The sequence below is a fragment of the Achroia grisella genome, unplaced genomic scaffold, assembly GCF_030625045.1.
Source record: "Achroia grisella isolate CSIRO2021 unplaced genomic scaffold, CSIRO_AGI_Agris_v1 utg402, whole genome shotgun sequence".
In the NCBI taxonomy this organism is placed as follows: domain Eukaryota; kingdom Metazoa; phylum Arthropoda; class Insecta; order Lepidoptera; family Pyralidae; genus Achroia; species Achroia grisella.
Window position 1 is genome coordinate 1773092 of NW_026712841.1, and position 16530 is coordinate 1789621.

The 16530-nt window shown below is 32.5% G+C and overlaps 1 protein-coding gene across 1 annotated transcript in view; it reads right to left on the minus strand.

Moving 5' to 3' along the window:
• Positions 1-16220, minus strand: part of LOC131844199 (potassium voltage-gated channel unc-103-like) — a 32434-nt gene extending 16214 nt beyond the window's left edge. The window contains exons 1-10 of the mRNA XM_059193012.1: positions 15832-16220; positions 12108-12529; positions 9463-9546; positions 7985-8132; positions 7475-7656; positions 6594-6614; positions 1539-1693; positions 1351-1464; positions 1130-1251; positions 916-1034 (exon numbers count right to left, since the gene is read on the minus strand). Of these exons, the coding sequence (XP_059048995.1) occupies positions 916-1034; positions 1130-1251; positions 1351-1464; positions 1539-1693; positions 6594-6614; positions 7475-7656; positions 7985-8132; positions 9463-9546; positions 12108-12359 (1197 nt within the window). The 5' untranslated portion in view covers positions 12360-12529; positions 15832-16220. The remainder of the gene's footprint in view (positions 1-915; positions 1035-1129; positions 1252-1350; positions 1465-1538; positions 1694-6593; positions 6615-7474; positions 7657-7984; positions 8133-9462; positions 9547-12107; positions 12530-15831) is intronic.
• Between the last annotated feature and the right edge of the window lie 310 nt (positions 16221-16530).

The window sequence follows — 16530 nt, forward strand, 5'->3', positions numbered from 1 at the left end:
CTAGTCGACACGCTCTCGACCTTGATAACATTATTCACAAGGGACTTGTGGACGAGGAACCCGACACCGCCTTGGGACAGTTGATCGCCCTACTGGAAGTAAAGCAGATTGCCGGATTTCAGGACTATCGAGTCCTCTCCCTTTCTTCGGACTTCAGATAATCCCACGACATGCCAGTGCAATCTGCTCAACTCTTCCTCCAGTTCAGTTAACTTTTCGTCGGTCCGCAGTGTTTGAATGTTGTATGTTGCCAGGGCCAGTGGTCGTCGTTTGTGGTAGCCTGGTCTTACCCGGAGATTCTTCGCACCCCTTGCCCCGCCGTTTCCATGACCGCTACCATGGTCAAGACTAGCGGGGCCGCCGGGGACTGGAGGCCGGGGCCTTGGGTGTAAATCCATTTGGGGGGATATTGCCATAATCGCCACGCTTGGCATGCGGGTTGGCGATCACAGTATGTATGATGGTAGTTACTCAGTAGAACGCTGCTGCCCGTCCACTGGTCGATGAATCCCTTAGTCGCCTTTTACGACACCCATGGGAAGAGAGGGGGTGGTGCTATTCTTACAGCGACACCACACGCAAACCCTACCTAGTCATGCAGTCGCATTCAATATAGTATTCTACTATATCTGGCATATGGTGTGATTATAGTTATTACATTTTCGTATTCACATTTGTTAATTTTGTAGCCAATAATACTTTGGAAATAGGTATGGGATACTTCTATTTGTTATTTAATATAAAAATGTATGATTCACTGATTAAGTAAAAGGTGTTAAGATAAGTACTGAGAGCAAACACTTAGAGATTCATAACTACCAGTATGTAAAATACCATAAAGATTTATTCTATGTGTTAAGAAAATATATTGATAATATAATAATAATAATAAATTAAACGTGATGAACTATTTACCTGATGAAATCGAATAAATTCACGAACTCTGAGTATTTGTGTATGATATCGAGCAGTTCCAGAATAAAGTCGTTGTATAATAGCTGATACGTTGCCGAAGATACTGGCATACATCAGTGCTGTGGGTTAAAAGCATAAGGTTAATTTCACTAGAAAAATCCAACTTTCATAAAATTTACTAAGTATATGTACGTTTTAAGATATTCGCACTTACATCCAACTAACATTACAAATATCGTAAACCCCTTTTCCATATCAGTGTTTGGGGCTACATTACCGAAGCCAACGCTTGTTAAAGACGTGCAGGTGAAGTAGAGAGCTGTAATGTAACGGGACCTGGAAAATAAAATTAAACCTATAAATATCTTTTCGAAGATATTTATTTAAGTATATAATGCTTAGGAAGACCTTTAATAAAATGCTTAGAATATTAACCTCATTGATGGGCCAGTGGAGTTATCGTATGATGCTTGCACATCATTGGCAAGCGCGTCTAGCCATCCAATAGGTGCGTGCAGCTGAGGTCGCTCCCAGCTACCGATAGCATACCTATACAAATTAAATTTAATTAAACATAATTCCTTTAATAATATACATAAACATAAAATGGGAATATATCTCACCACAAACATGCCAGCCAATGCGCAATAAGCACAAATGTGGACATAAGGAGAAGAAGGACGGCAGTGCCATATTCGGAGTATCTGTCAATTTTGCGCGCGACACGCACAAGTCGCAGCAATCGCGCCGTCTTCAGGAGACCGATGAGAGTCGTCGTCTGCAACCACCACAATGACAGCTCAGAGCCCCTCACCGCCATTGCTACAGCAACATAAGTTAGCCGCAACTCAAGCGCTTTACGAAACGTTCGCTTATACTAAATAGCGTCAACGAGGCCTCGCAGCGGTATTCACGCTAACCAAGCAAAACTTGCCTATGAATATATGATTTCGAGCTCAACCAAACTTAGATATATTTTGCAGAATTACAAGCGATTAATTGTTTCAAAACTATAAAATTAGCTGGTTCGTACGGAATGCGGTGCATATAACTGTATATAATAAATCCTAAAATCGTACGCTCCTACCAAATATTTGTGTTCTTGTTAATTTATTTTGACATATTTTATGATGTTTCACGTAAAAATGAGTGCAGTAAATTAGCACATTCGGTGCACATTGTAAAATCAATAATGTAATGATTAAACAACTGCTAATTTGCTGTATCGTCAATAGTATAGATATATTGTGCTATAACGAATCTATATAACAATTACATGACTAAATAGAGGTACCTAAAATTATATAATATAAAATTATAATTATCTACATTCATGGCTTCTTCTACAATACAAATGAATAGCTGAGAGTAAGGATATACCTACGATAGTAATTATATTGTATTCTCTGTATCTGTGGTATTATTCATGTTTGTCAGTATGAATTTATACACGCAAACTTTTCTTCAATTATTTTTCTGAATGTAAGAAAAGAGAAGGTAGTTGCTTAGTTAATTAGGTAGAAATCGTAGAAAAGTTAAAGTTAGCACTGTTATTCTACAATGCTACACACACAGTTACCTTCTGATTTATAGGACCGAAGAAGTGACATTGTGTTATTATGTTGCCTAGTAAATAAAAAATGTATATACCTATATTCCAGGCTAAATATTATGCTTATTTATATCTATATATTAAATGATAATGTAAATTTTAATGTACTATATAACACACTAACCTATATATATATGTATTAATGACTGATGTACCAATTTTAATTAATTAAAATTGCATCAAAAGCTAATCGAACATATTTAAATTTCTAAATTTAATGTGTCAAACATTTCCCTATTTCCTTATACCTAAATCCTGAGTAAAGATAATTATAAATAATGCACTTTTGATTCATCTCATGATGAGTCAGTTACTCAGTCCTGGGAACATTTAGCAATCATTTAAAAAAACAAAACACTTTTATTCCAATATTATTAGGTTATTCATATTGTTGACAGGGTCGTTATTTTCAGTCGTTTCAATCAAAATTCGTTAAAATATAACGGCAGCAGCTGTTATAAACGGGTCGATATCTATATATTTGCATAAAATTTATAATTATACTAATATTAGTTTAATAATTTTTGTTGTATATTAACAAATATTAAAAGAAAATAAAATGAAATTATAAAAATGAATCGGTTAGTATTTTGAAATTTCACACTTTAAAAATCCTTATTAGATCCAGTTGCTCTAAAAAATTCTAGGTAGTATTCTAATATCAAAATTCTTATATTGTAAATTATACTATATTTATCAAAAATAAAGCAGGATAAGTTTGTATTACAAAGTATGATTGGCAAGCCTTCAATACCTATGCTATACCTTCAATGCAAAAACACGCATGATATTGCTAATCTTTTTAATTATTAACTAATTAAAAAGATCCTTCGCTCCTAACTACAGAGTACGAAAATAATAAATATAATTTTCTAAATACGTAGCTTGGTATAGTACATAAAAGAAACTAATGTATTTTTGAACTATTCTGCTTTTAAACAATTAATCAGTGTTATTCATTTAATAATTTTATGTAGCAGGTATGTAGGTACTTACCCAAACTGGCAACTGGAATATCTAGATGTTTAAAATATTCTATTATGGCACGTTGGTCACACCTACGTCTACGTCACACTGATCTGTTCTGATCGAATGTCTTTATTTTACAGCAGGAAGTTTTACAGTAGAAGTATTTGTATGAAAATAGTTGTTAACAGAGTTATCGGTAAGAACTCTGTTAACTGTATATTGCAACATCAACTTTATCTGTCAATTTCCAATTACTATTAAACAATTTTAATATTTCATTTTTCTTAGATATTTGTAAATAATACTCTTATAGCAATTGAAATGAAGAGAATTGAAACATCAGTCACGTAATAACAGTTCCACTGTAATTATAGGTGAAAAGAAACCAGAAATAGATACCATGTACAATGTTGTTACTATGTGTATTTCATTCACATTTTATTAATATATAAATTAATTATCTGTACCAGTCGCCAAGCAGCTTGCTTTGTAAAAATTCAGTACGAAGGTATTTTAGTCCTCCGGAATGGCAACACATGAATCTCACGTAAACTTGTTATGCCTGTGGCGTTGCTTATGTAATATCTATAGTATATCTGACTTTTGACACTTATCATCAGGTAGGCCGTCAGCTTGCTGTTACATACAAAAAATAACTTTCCTGTATGTAGATATCGTCTATATGAAATCAACAGGCATATATAATAATATATTTACAAAGTGATGGTAGATTAGCAAAAAAAAAAATTAATAGTTTAATAGGTTTGGAAAGTTGACAGACACTAAAAATGTTGCGTGAAGTTGCCGATGGAATTTTAATTAAAAATATCGCGACAGTGTTAGATTGGATGTAATTGTAATGAATCTCCTACCCGATGAATAATACTAAAATATTATGACCAAGTACAACTTGTAACGCATATAGGATAGTGCATTATTACACTATGCATTAATTAAGATAAAGTACGATACCTAAATTGTATAGGTACATTCTTCAAAGTCAAATGTCATACTTATTGGCATTTGATTTCTTTCTTGTATGAACAATGAACCTACTACTACCTATGTGAGATACAGTAATTAATTGGATTCAGTCTTAGATTACAATGAGATGTAATGAGACATATACCATCACAAATAGGGGAATGTTCATGATATATATATGATTTCACCATTAAACCAAAATAAGATATGAAGAGCGTCTAAATACAGCCCTGGCAGTATTACTTTACTGCATAAAAGAAATTGGATATATTGATTGTAATTAGGAGTATTATCCAATTGATCCAAAATCCATGACCTTAATTGCAATATTATATTTTATGATCAGTTTAAATATAAATGACAAATTATAATATCACGACACGTTTACTATTATACTCGTATATATTGGGCGAGAAAGTTGGTGCAATGTTGCATATTTATATACATATACACAAGTTTTGCAACTGTTGGTTTTAATAACAATAATTTTCATTTTTTTTTAAAGTGTTGAAAAGTTTGTCATAGTTTTATGGAATACTTTGTCAGATACACACTCAGGCACCAGGGTTAGGATAGTAGGATGTAAGAATAAACAAAAATAAAGAAAATATTACAAAATAATTTATTAAAAAAATAACAATATCACTTAGCGACTTTGCCAGTGTCAAATGTATATTTTTTTGATATTTACAGTCTGATAAAGATATTTCATATGTATTAAATACTTACATCAAAATTTAAAGGTTTATTTTTATTTGCTCGCAGATTTTGACCATGTTAATCCCGATTGTGATGCAATAAGTATATACCTACATTATACAGTACACAACATACTCGTTGGTGTTGTGTCAACTTGTTACAAAATATTTTTTAAAATTTTATTATCAAGCACTTAATTTGAATGGTTTTAAAGGCTTTTCACCTTCTGTACTTAAATATGGTACGTTTATAAATTAATTTTAACATGGGCATAGTCACGAACACTGACCAAAAAATAAAATTTAACATTTGTCAATATAAAATTGTAAGTAGCAATAGAAATTAAATTTAATGATGAAAAAAGTTAAAGCAGGTTGGTTGGTATATTAATGAAACCGTCTCGATACTGTTTGATGCATATATATGTATAGATATAAGGTGGGTGCCTTTAGTATGTAATGTACGGGACTGAATAATGTCTAACTTTGTGCTCATCATGACGTGACTATAGGCGATTTACCTATTAATTTGTACAATTGTAACTGTCTGGGAAGTGTGAGAGGATTTGCTGACAAGCACTGTGCACTTTGTGAATTTTGCACTTTTGTAATGAAAAGCCAATAAAAATGTTGCGCCGATAGGTATCTATCTATGCTATTAGTACGATAATTCCTATCTAAAGGTATCCCTAATCATAAAAATAGCTAAAATATACCTATTAACAAGACCCGTGTATGTTTTAATAGATTAGACTACCTTCTGTCATAAAAATACTTCAAGAATATACAATATTTGTAATTATTTATATATTCTTCAATTCAAAATAACAATTTACTAATTATTAAATAATTTGAATAAATATATATAATTACGCAGGTGAAGGCCCTCTGGAGGTCACCTTGACAGCTTGCGGCGATCGTTACCACTAACGTTCACATAACGTTACAACCGCAACTCTACCATTAAAGCTATGAGTAGGTATGACTTTTCAAACTAAATATAATAATAACACTCTGTTATTTTGTTACCAGAGTTAAACTAAAATGATATTACAATATGAAGTGATAATATGTTATCTCTTTTATAATTTCATTATGTTTTATCTATGTTAGTTGTCTGGACTACCTACGGGGTAATGGTAGACGATAGATACTAAGCTATCCATGACACTGAGATCCTGACGGCGGGCAAGCTCGTGAAACATAGCAAGTGAGCTTCATTAATGTTGAGCACGGTGTGAGATTTGAAAATGATTATAACATTTTGCTCATGGGAAGCGTCCATATCTTCCATTAACGCATTCGCATAGTGGGTTTAAAATGGCTAGTGGAAATTAATCGATATAAATATATCAACTAAAATATAATAAAATTGAGTGGCAGCAACAAAAAAATAGTTCACAAAGATGGTATACCTCATCACTTTCCAGCCCCTGCTGTAACAAGAAATGGTATAACAAATTCAATACGCACCCACCTTTGGGCTCTCCAAACCGTGATTATTTAAGGAAAATTATAAAAATAGAAACATTTATAGTCGAGAACATAACAGATAATTAGATGATTAATGATAATAGTATGTTACAATTACTTCGAAATACATAAATTAAAAGGTACATAAATTAATGTGTATTACAAACAAAACATGATATGAAGACACTAATTTGAAAATATGTTAAGAAATAATTTGAGATAATAAATAGCTCATCGAATTGGCCGTAATGTGATCGAATAAAAATTATGTAATTTATTTGTGTTAACTTCCAATAGTGACAGTTGCAACAACTGCATTCCACTACTGCATGTGATTGACTAAAATTACCAGGGCTTCATTTGTCCGAAATCAACGTTCAAATATAAGCCCGAACTTGGCAAAATAAAGAATTTGATTCCAAATATGCATAAGTATTGTGGCTAATAATAGTTATCGTTCAGCCCTAGCTTGACCTACTTCACGTATTAACTTATGACCTCTTTTTCCCGATCTTTATACAGACAGACTGCATCGTGTTTTTCTACCTTAACCTTATAATAGCTATATTTACTTATAATTATTACTTATGTATATTTTAGGTTCACATATTAAATATCAATAGTTAACAAATTTAAAAGTGTATAAGAACCGTTTGGGTCAAAAGTCACCCGTGCAAATTTTCCTTTCGGACAATTGATTGACTGGTTGCTGTTTTCTAAATTTTAGGCAATTATTTTGACAGTCTAATGCTAAAGTTGTATTATGTGTAATATGTGAAATGAGATCAAATTTGGTGGGTGGTGGGAGGGAAAAGCAGCTCACTTCGTCGGTGTCGGTTCCGAACAGCAGAAGATCGAAGGGGATGGCGGCGACAAGATCGATGACGAACCACCCCCTCAGGTAATGCATCGCTATCTTCGCGGGGTCGGACTCCACCTCATCCGCAGTATTCACAAATGTGGTACGGAAGTTTATCAGTATGTCGACAATGAATGTTACGTCCACTGAAAATTAAATATCAATATCAATTGCATATCTATGGTATTTTACAGGTAAAAAGACGATATAATTCAAATTGTATCCAAAGAATGAAAGTTTATTTTATTTATTCTTTGTTGGAGGACGAATTCTAGAAGTACTATACTTGCAGGCTCGGTTAAAGGGTTTTATTTCAAGCTGTCCTGCTCTAACACCGGTATAATTGTGCTTGTGTCCCCCTATTTATCTTTTATGACACACTGGGGATAAAAAGACGTAGTGATATGTTATATTCTTACTCTGTCGCAATAAGGATATATTTTAATTGTAGGTTAGTATTAAAAATGTGTTTACCAATCATATCAATAACAACAATGGGATCTTCTCCAAAGCTGCGCGAGCGTTTGTCAAAGTCTGGTTCATTTAGCTGGAAAGCGGCTACGTAGGGTGTGAATATTGCTGTGTAGATCACCAAAATTAAGATCAACCAATCCCAAGCGGCCTGAAATATGATATATTTATTTTATTCATAACTTTTGTTGGTTACAAGTCCGATATCAAGTAGCAAAGTTGTAAATGCCGTTTGTGCCGTGGCTAATAGAGTAGGTATTTTGTACTTTTGCGTGTCGAGCACTAACGAGGTCGTTGCGTTGAAATGTTGTTTCATTTTAATATGTCCCCTACATATTTCTTTTAAATATTTACTCATAGAAATAAGTCATATATATACATATGTATGATCGGCGTCCATAATATGTATTAAATTTGATATAGATAAGAATGTATAATACATTCTGTTATATTTTTTTTTTACTTTTGATGTGAAATAATATACTCAAGTTACTCAGTTGCTCTGAAAAACATTTTTAATTTATTATAAATAATTATACTAAATAACTATAAAACCATTTAGAAATAAATATGATATTAATTAATGTCCTACATACCTATATTACGAAGTTGTCTTAAACTTACATATGTTTAAGACAACTTCGTAATAACTCGCCTGAAAAGGGAAACATCATTTTATACTATTACTTTTATTAATTAAATTAACAATTTTAAATGTATTATTATTTCGTAAATCTGTTACACCTAGAAAGTTCCTCAATAAAATACGTAGGTTATTCTAATGTTTGGATAACTATGGATGCGCGTCAAATTCAAATAATAAATGTCAATGATCTTCATTTATGTACATGCTATTGACATGTAAAGTCTCAAATTATCTAAGACAATTATGAATTCACTATAACAATACCAATGTGAAATATGAAATAGAAATATGTTTACTATAACCCTCACAAGTTGCCAAGCGGTAACATTCATAGCACGTCTACAACTCCACAATTTTTTTATCTCTCGTAGATAATACAAACAGCAGTAAGACTTATGACAGTATTAGTGATACGACAAATTGTACGTATTCTACTTACTTAATGATGTAGGTACGATATTATATTGCAATGAAAATATCTTGCAGGAATGCATCCGTAAATGTATTTTTTATGATTATCCTCATATCAGTGTAAATAGTAGGCCGTGTCGAGTAGGTATTTCATAATATATTTTGTCTTACATATGCTATTATTTATCAATAGCCTGATATAATTTATTGCGCAATATGATTTAATAGTTTTATTTTATATGTTTAATTTATATATTGATCTGCATTCATAGAACATATTGTAAGGTATTATACTGTTATATCCAGATTGCCCAATAATAAACATTTTAACTAAAAGCAACCAACTCTAATAATTCTGTTCATTCTGAACTTCAAATTAGTTGTTAATAGAAGTTGTATTGGTCTAGTCTAATTAATTATTTACCTTGTAAGGAGAATGGTGGAGAATAGTGCAGGGGTGAGATGGCTGCGTGGTCCCCTTGGGCCCCGTCGCACCCAATGAAAGTACCTGAGGACAATGACGTTCAATGTATAACATAATGTATTTAAAATAGTAATAAGTACTATACACTATGAATATGCTACTTATTATCACACATATCATCAGTGATTTTATAATCTGGATTATATTAAACAGTACATGTAGCAAATGTACCGTACACACACAATATGATATCTTGTATCTGAGGAAGTCACTAAACCTAGTTGGTTAATATTACAGCTATTACGTATATTATGCTTCCATCTATGTTTATATTCGTAATAGAGTAAGTATGTATAAGTGCCTCATGGAAACGTGTGGTGCAAAGCCCGTAGCTATAGTTATGTGATTTACACATAACTATATAGTATTCATTTGAATACTTGACTTCAGATCTATATACAGTCTAAAATCGAAATGATTAGGTACGGTTTATCAGCGATGTATTATAAAACTGGAAATTAAGTGATACAGATAGTCTACTTGCGCTGACTTCTAAAATACGAGTATCTTATTGTACATAAATAATAAAATGTTTGTTATTACCCCAAATATTTATAGTATCTTTATTATCATCTTTATAAGACTTCAAAATTACTAAACATTAATGTAATATACAATCTTAATGTAATATTATACATATTTGACTTCTTAATATATAAACCAATATTTTATTTGTGACAATACAGGTACTCGCATATATTTACTTTAATTTAATTTATAATATCAGTTACATAAACCTGTACTTGACTTCTATAGTACAGGTTTCGACTCTTGACTCTTACACTTGTAAATTTAAATATATTTTTTTCATATTGTAAGTATACTGTCAGCAGATTAGAATATTACTATTATAGTTTGTATTTATTTATGTAATGAGAATTAATCTGACGACCTAATGGTGGTAAACGGTATCCGTCACTATTATACACGAACAGCACTACGCAGATAAGGTTATCATGTCTTTATACCACTCATGAGTTGCTATTCTGTACTAACTTGTCATAGCTCTAATCTTGAAATTTCACTGTCTTGTGAAATTGGAAAATAAGAGCTAGTGAACTTACAATTGCCTTCAACCGAAGCACAACTTATATACTATATATATATATACTTGAAGCACTCTATCTATTAAAAAACCGTTTCAAAATCCGTTGCGTATTTTTAAAGATTTAACCATACATAGGGACAGACAGCGAGAATGACTTTGTTGTATACTATGTAATGATGATGATATGTTACCACTTTTATTTTATTGTCTCCCACAGTTACTAAATAGTAGGTACGTATCTGTACATGTAGATTATTTACAGTACATTTTTTTTAAATTAGCCTATAGATTTTACAAACGGATATCATTTAAATGAGTGCTTTATTTTTATTATATCAGTCATTTGATTGAATAAAATAAAATTTATATATTTATATCAAGTTACAATTTTTGGTGTCAAAATAAGCATGGAATAAAATAAAAACAAATATAATTCAATAAATTTTTTTCTGAAATATAACTAACTTTTAGTTATAAATTAAATCGTATTATATTGAAAATGTATAAAATCAACTGCGTTTGTAGATGTTTGTGTATTACTGCAAGGCATGTCTGTATGGTGTGCTTCATGACCCATGAAATAAAGGCGAGGTTACTGATTGTAACAAATAAAATATTTTCTAACATGTGAAATTACAGAATGTGCGAGTACATATACCTATAGCAATAATTGCTTAAACATATGTTAACTATACACAATATAATTGAAAATAAAAAATATAACATAATAATTTTAGTATATTTAGGTAATAAACCTCTATTCCCATCTGACGATGAGAAACAGAATATTCTCTGCAATACTTATCTGTATATTTAGTTACATATGGTATAGTATTATATGTAGTCGACTGGATTCTGTTTCATATTGTCAGAGGGGAATATAATAATTAAATATGAGGGTAAGAAATAAATCGAGACATTTATAATCTATATATAAGGAAAACTCGTATTTTGGTTTTATTCATTCATGATAATGAAAAATAATAAGATAATTTACAGCCAAAATACGTACAGGTATTTATGAAGATAATTAGGTAGTTACCTGATGTGAGCTTAGTAGTATTACCAGTTCTAGTTTGAAGTTTAATCAGGTGAACAGAAGGAACAATTTAATAATGAAGTGGTAAGTTGGTCTCGGCCTATACCCAGTATTTGGACGTGGCAGCAATATGCAGATACCTACATGTAAAAGGTCAAAGAGATTCCAGCTAAATTAATCATTCACCGGCTCACACTGCGTATGCTATAATATTTATGAGGTTCCTGTACAGGTTTTCGTCCCGAAAAAAGTCATCACATAAATTTTGTTAAATGGCCGCAGTGAGTAGTGATTGCGCATCTTGAGGTCGTTCGACCTTTACAGGCCCTTTTGGAAGATATTACAACGCACATTTTACCATTCTTAAAAATTAATGCATTAATTTTTAAATTTGTACATTACACAAAGTAATGAATCGGCTTAGGTACATATTGTTTTATTGGTCAAACACTTCTGTGTCTTTACATTATAAATCTGGCAAAGAGATATATAATTTACCTCCTTGCCGATGGCTGGTAACCCGTTGAGGCCATTACAGGGCGGTTCGAGACGAACGACACTCTTCCGAGACCCGCGGAAACCTGTGTCGCGTACACGCACTGAAGAACGCCAGGTTGATGGAGCATCGTCGCGGGAGCCGCGGGCAGAAGCGACGCGTCGTGAGGTGGTGAGCGCGGCGCCACCGCCACCACCGCCGCCGCAAGGTGGCGTCACGATCAACGGCACGTCGGGAGGCCCACGTTCCTCCATGCCGCTGCCGCACCAACGTTCTCACCGAAACCCACCGTGTTCTGACGCCTCTGAGGGTTCACATTCCAGCACGGCTCTCTCGTAAGCCGTTGCCGACTCCAGAAGAGCGATAGCCGTATTTTGCATAGATGGATCTTTTATGTCCGTAGACTCTTGTGACTCTTGAGTGTCTTCAATTTCGAGGGAGTTGGTAATAGTTACGGTTATTAATGTATACGAATAATTTAAATATAAATATGAATACTATGGTATGGTTTATTTAATGCCTGAAATTTTATCTGTAATATATTATTTAATATCTATTGCCAAGTCAATGTTATTTCAGAACTATAGTGTTATCTCAGGCATTGCAAGAACTCACATTATTTTTCAACAATAGTCTCTGAGCCTAATACACCTTGGTATTTAAAAGTGAGAACAATTCCGGAAGTTACCTATGATATTATTTTTTATGAGCGAGTCATTTACCAAGCTTAGTGTGACTGAAAGCTGAGAACCAGGCCAAGTCTCACATAATTAAGGCTGTATGTCTGTAGACGGTTTAATGTTTAGATGTTTTTAAGATATCACGCGAGACTTCTTGGAACTGAATTGTTTATTACGTGACGGTAAAATATGGAAATCCAAGATAATGTGATAATTTTAGATACACCTATTAGTTTGTTGACCACAATCAGTTATCGTCGATAAGTTTACAACAAAAACGAACACTTTCGCCAGGAAATTATGGCAATAATGAATAATAAGAACAATAGGTATTCATGGTTATTACCCTGAAATTGTATTCAATTTCCGTTCTATTTAATGTACTTTATACTACCATTTCCGAAAATAGATTCAGAAATTATGAAGGGAGTGAAGTTTATCGTTACATAAGTACCTCTCTGTTCTGATTTATTGTTTGATGAATTTATTATTTACGTAGCGTAAAACACTAGTCTAGAGTAAATAATTATCGTCCCCGAAATTAAAAATATTATTGTAAGTTATAAGACGGTTTAAATTACAATTTATTTTACAAATTATTGTAACAAAATGTTAGTACAAATTGTTTTATTTTTCTTATAAAAGTATCTATTTTGGGGAAAAGTAAATTACAGATATTAATTTACAAAATTATCTAATAGGGTATAAATATAAGGTAATTGTTATAGAATTAGAGAAGACATCGCGTACTAGACGTATGTAGACGACATAATGTAAAAATGAGATTGATTACACATAGATCCTAATATGAATACATTAAGGTTTATTTTATAAATAAGATAAGATATATATCTAGTATTAGTCTGTTATCGTCGTGGCAACCCTTGATATTCAGCAGTTCTACCGCTACGTTTCGGCATTAGATGGTGATTGCTATTCCAGTATCATAAAAGAAAAAACAATCAGCAATACAGCGGTAATATTCATGAAATTGAACAATTTTATCCAAGATATAAAGAACGAAATATGAATACCATTTTTGTAGCCTGATTTTATTACATGAATTATGAATTCGCGAAATTTCTCCTTTTAAATCGACTCTCAAAGTAAGGTCAATTTAAAAGTTTCTGTTGTTTGTGTAACATAGATACAGATAAAATAAATATTCATCAGATTTTTATGCTCACAATTCACGTTACACACACAATAGTGTTTATTTATTGGTATTATTTTTGTTGCAGAACCAATTGTACCTAATATCTGTTGTCTATGAAGCTGGCATGTTCCTCTTAAGTCAAAATTAAAAAGATTCCTTTTGGTTATCATTGATTATTTAATAAATTTTGTTTCAGAAACATTTTTACATATCAGTTATATTAATAATTTTGTCGGTTTCTATCCCGTATTTCACTGACCATAATAATTTTGAATTAATCATAATACAGCAAGTTTTATAAGACTTAATTTGCTTATTTCCGTATTTACAGAATTCCTTTTGCCCCCTTCCCGTGAGAAGGTTCAATATGTGCTATTAAATACAATTTCCGTATTTTTGCATGAACTTTTCTGCCAATTAAGCCTAATTTCCATTGTAAATTACACTGTTATTAATTAGGTGAATTTATAAATAATTATATAATTTGAGAACGAGTAAGATAATAATGGCGATGCACTTTATAAACAATACATCTCAACAATATAGTAGATAGAGCCTACTGACGGCAAGAAATAATCATGTAATTTTATTCAGCAACTTGAAATTGCTGCGATCCCTTTTAGCAAACTACTGTTACATAATACTCTTGCATCTGCTTTGTATTGTACCTATATAATATAATGTATTAACGTACATAAGTACGTAAAAACCATTATTTTTTGTATTAGATTTGTGTAGGTACCTTGGATATACCAAATTAAAAATTTTTGTCCCGCGATTAATTTGCTAAATTAGATGGTTTTATTATTATTTATTGAGATTGTCCTTCAACTGATAGCTATCTATAGAGTATAGCTAGTATTTGTACATAATAACCACATATACATAATTTACTAACATTATGTAATACTAGCTGTTACCTGCGACTTTGTCTGCGCAGAATTTAACTTGATTTATTATTTTATTTCAATAAACAAAATTTCTAAAATAAAAGTACTCGTTACTCCTTAGGATATTAGCTAGTGAAAGTCCTTTAAAATTCGGTACAGCTCTTTTAAATGAAGAACAAACATACAGACAGACAGAAATATATTTTCGAATTATTTTTTTGGTGTAAGTAATTATATGCATGTAGTTATAAGCTGTTAATTTAGAAACAGATACTTCAATTTTATTTATTGTATATATCTATACATTATCTTATCCGTGCTAACATTCTACTACATACATTTAGCTAGATTCGTAAAATGTAGATCTCTAAGAAAAAATAAAGCAATGTTGATGCGTGCCAAGAATGTAAGTTTGGACCAATAAAATAAATTATGTATGTTACTATAATATCAGCGGATGTCTGCGGCATTCTTTCAGATCGCGAGAGGGAGGGGCTGCATGCTTTACATAGTTTTTACTTAGTTGCCATTACATAAATATATAAATAATATCTATCTACCCAATGTCATAACGTGCTATGATTGTTAATTTTATCGATACAAAGTCAATTTTACTTTTTGAAAGCTATAATCATTCAAGGACATGACTGAAAATGATAATGCTTTGATATCTGTCTAAATTCTACGTGATTGTTTTGAAAAGTGAACTGTCAAATTCCTTTTAAATAAGGCCAGTTTTATGGAGGTAATGTGTAAGATTATGTATGATTTTTGTTACTTAAGAGACTCGTCAAATGTAATAATACAAAATATTCAAATCTATCTTCCTACTAGTAATAGAAAACGTATATGTAGACAAAGAAAACCATACCATGGTAGTCATAACTCCAAGCATGGATCGCGTTTGTTTTCACTTATAAATAGCAAAATTATAGCAAAAACAATTTGAAGGAATATTAATCGCTCAAGCTTGCAAAGAAAAATACTCCAAGAAAAACACCTCTCGAGGATTGACGCAGCATTCACGTAATGAACTAAGCACAGGACGGCACCACACTTTTATTAATAAACAATACATACAAGTGATATCCGACCACTTTTCATTAATGCATAAAAATTAAGCCTATAAGGTATATTGCAGCGCAACAAAAACTGCTTAGTTGCCAGCGAAATGATATAAATAGTTTTTATTTTTAATGCAGTCGATCGATTGAAACGCTCGGCTTTAATGTACGCTTGCACATTATGTTGGATACGTAAATGTTTTTCTGTTGTAGATTTCAGAAGTATAGATTATTTATAAAACGCGATATCGTTCACTAAAGGCGAGAGGCCTAGGAACGATATTTAGATAACAATTCGATGGCAGTGTGAGAAGCGGTAGAGTCCGCAGCGTGGTCACCGGACGTAAACTCGATGGCTCACAAGCGAACGGCGCACGCAAGAGGTCGCTGTGCGCGCGTCGGGCTCTGCTGGCACGGACCGCTGCCGCGCCACCGACCCGCCCGAACGGGCTCCGACCGGTGGCGGAAACAGGCGAACGCAGGCGTGACCTCGCACAACCTCCCCTTTTACTCATCGAACGTTTCAGCTGAAACGCACGGTGTCGCCATTCCGTGCTACTGAATAATGCCACCCCCGGTCACGTGACTGTACAACATTAAGCCCTGAGATTCTACCTAGAAATGACTCCATTTAT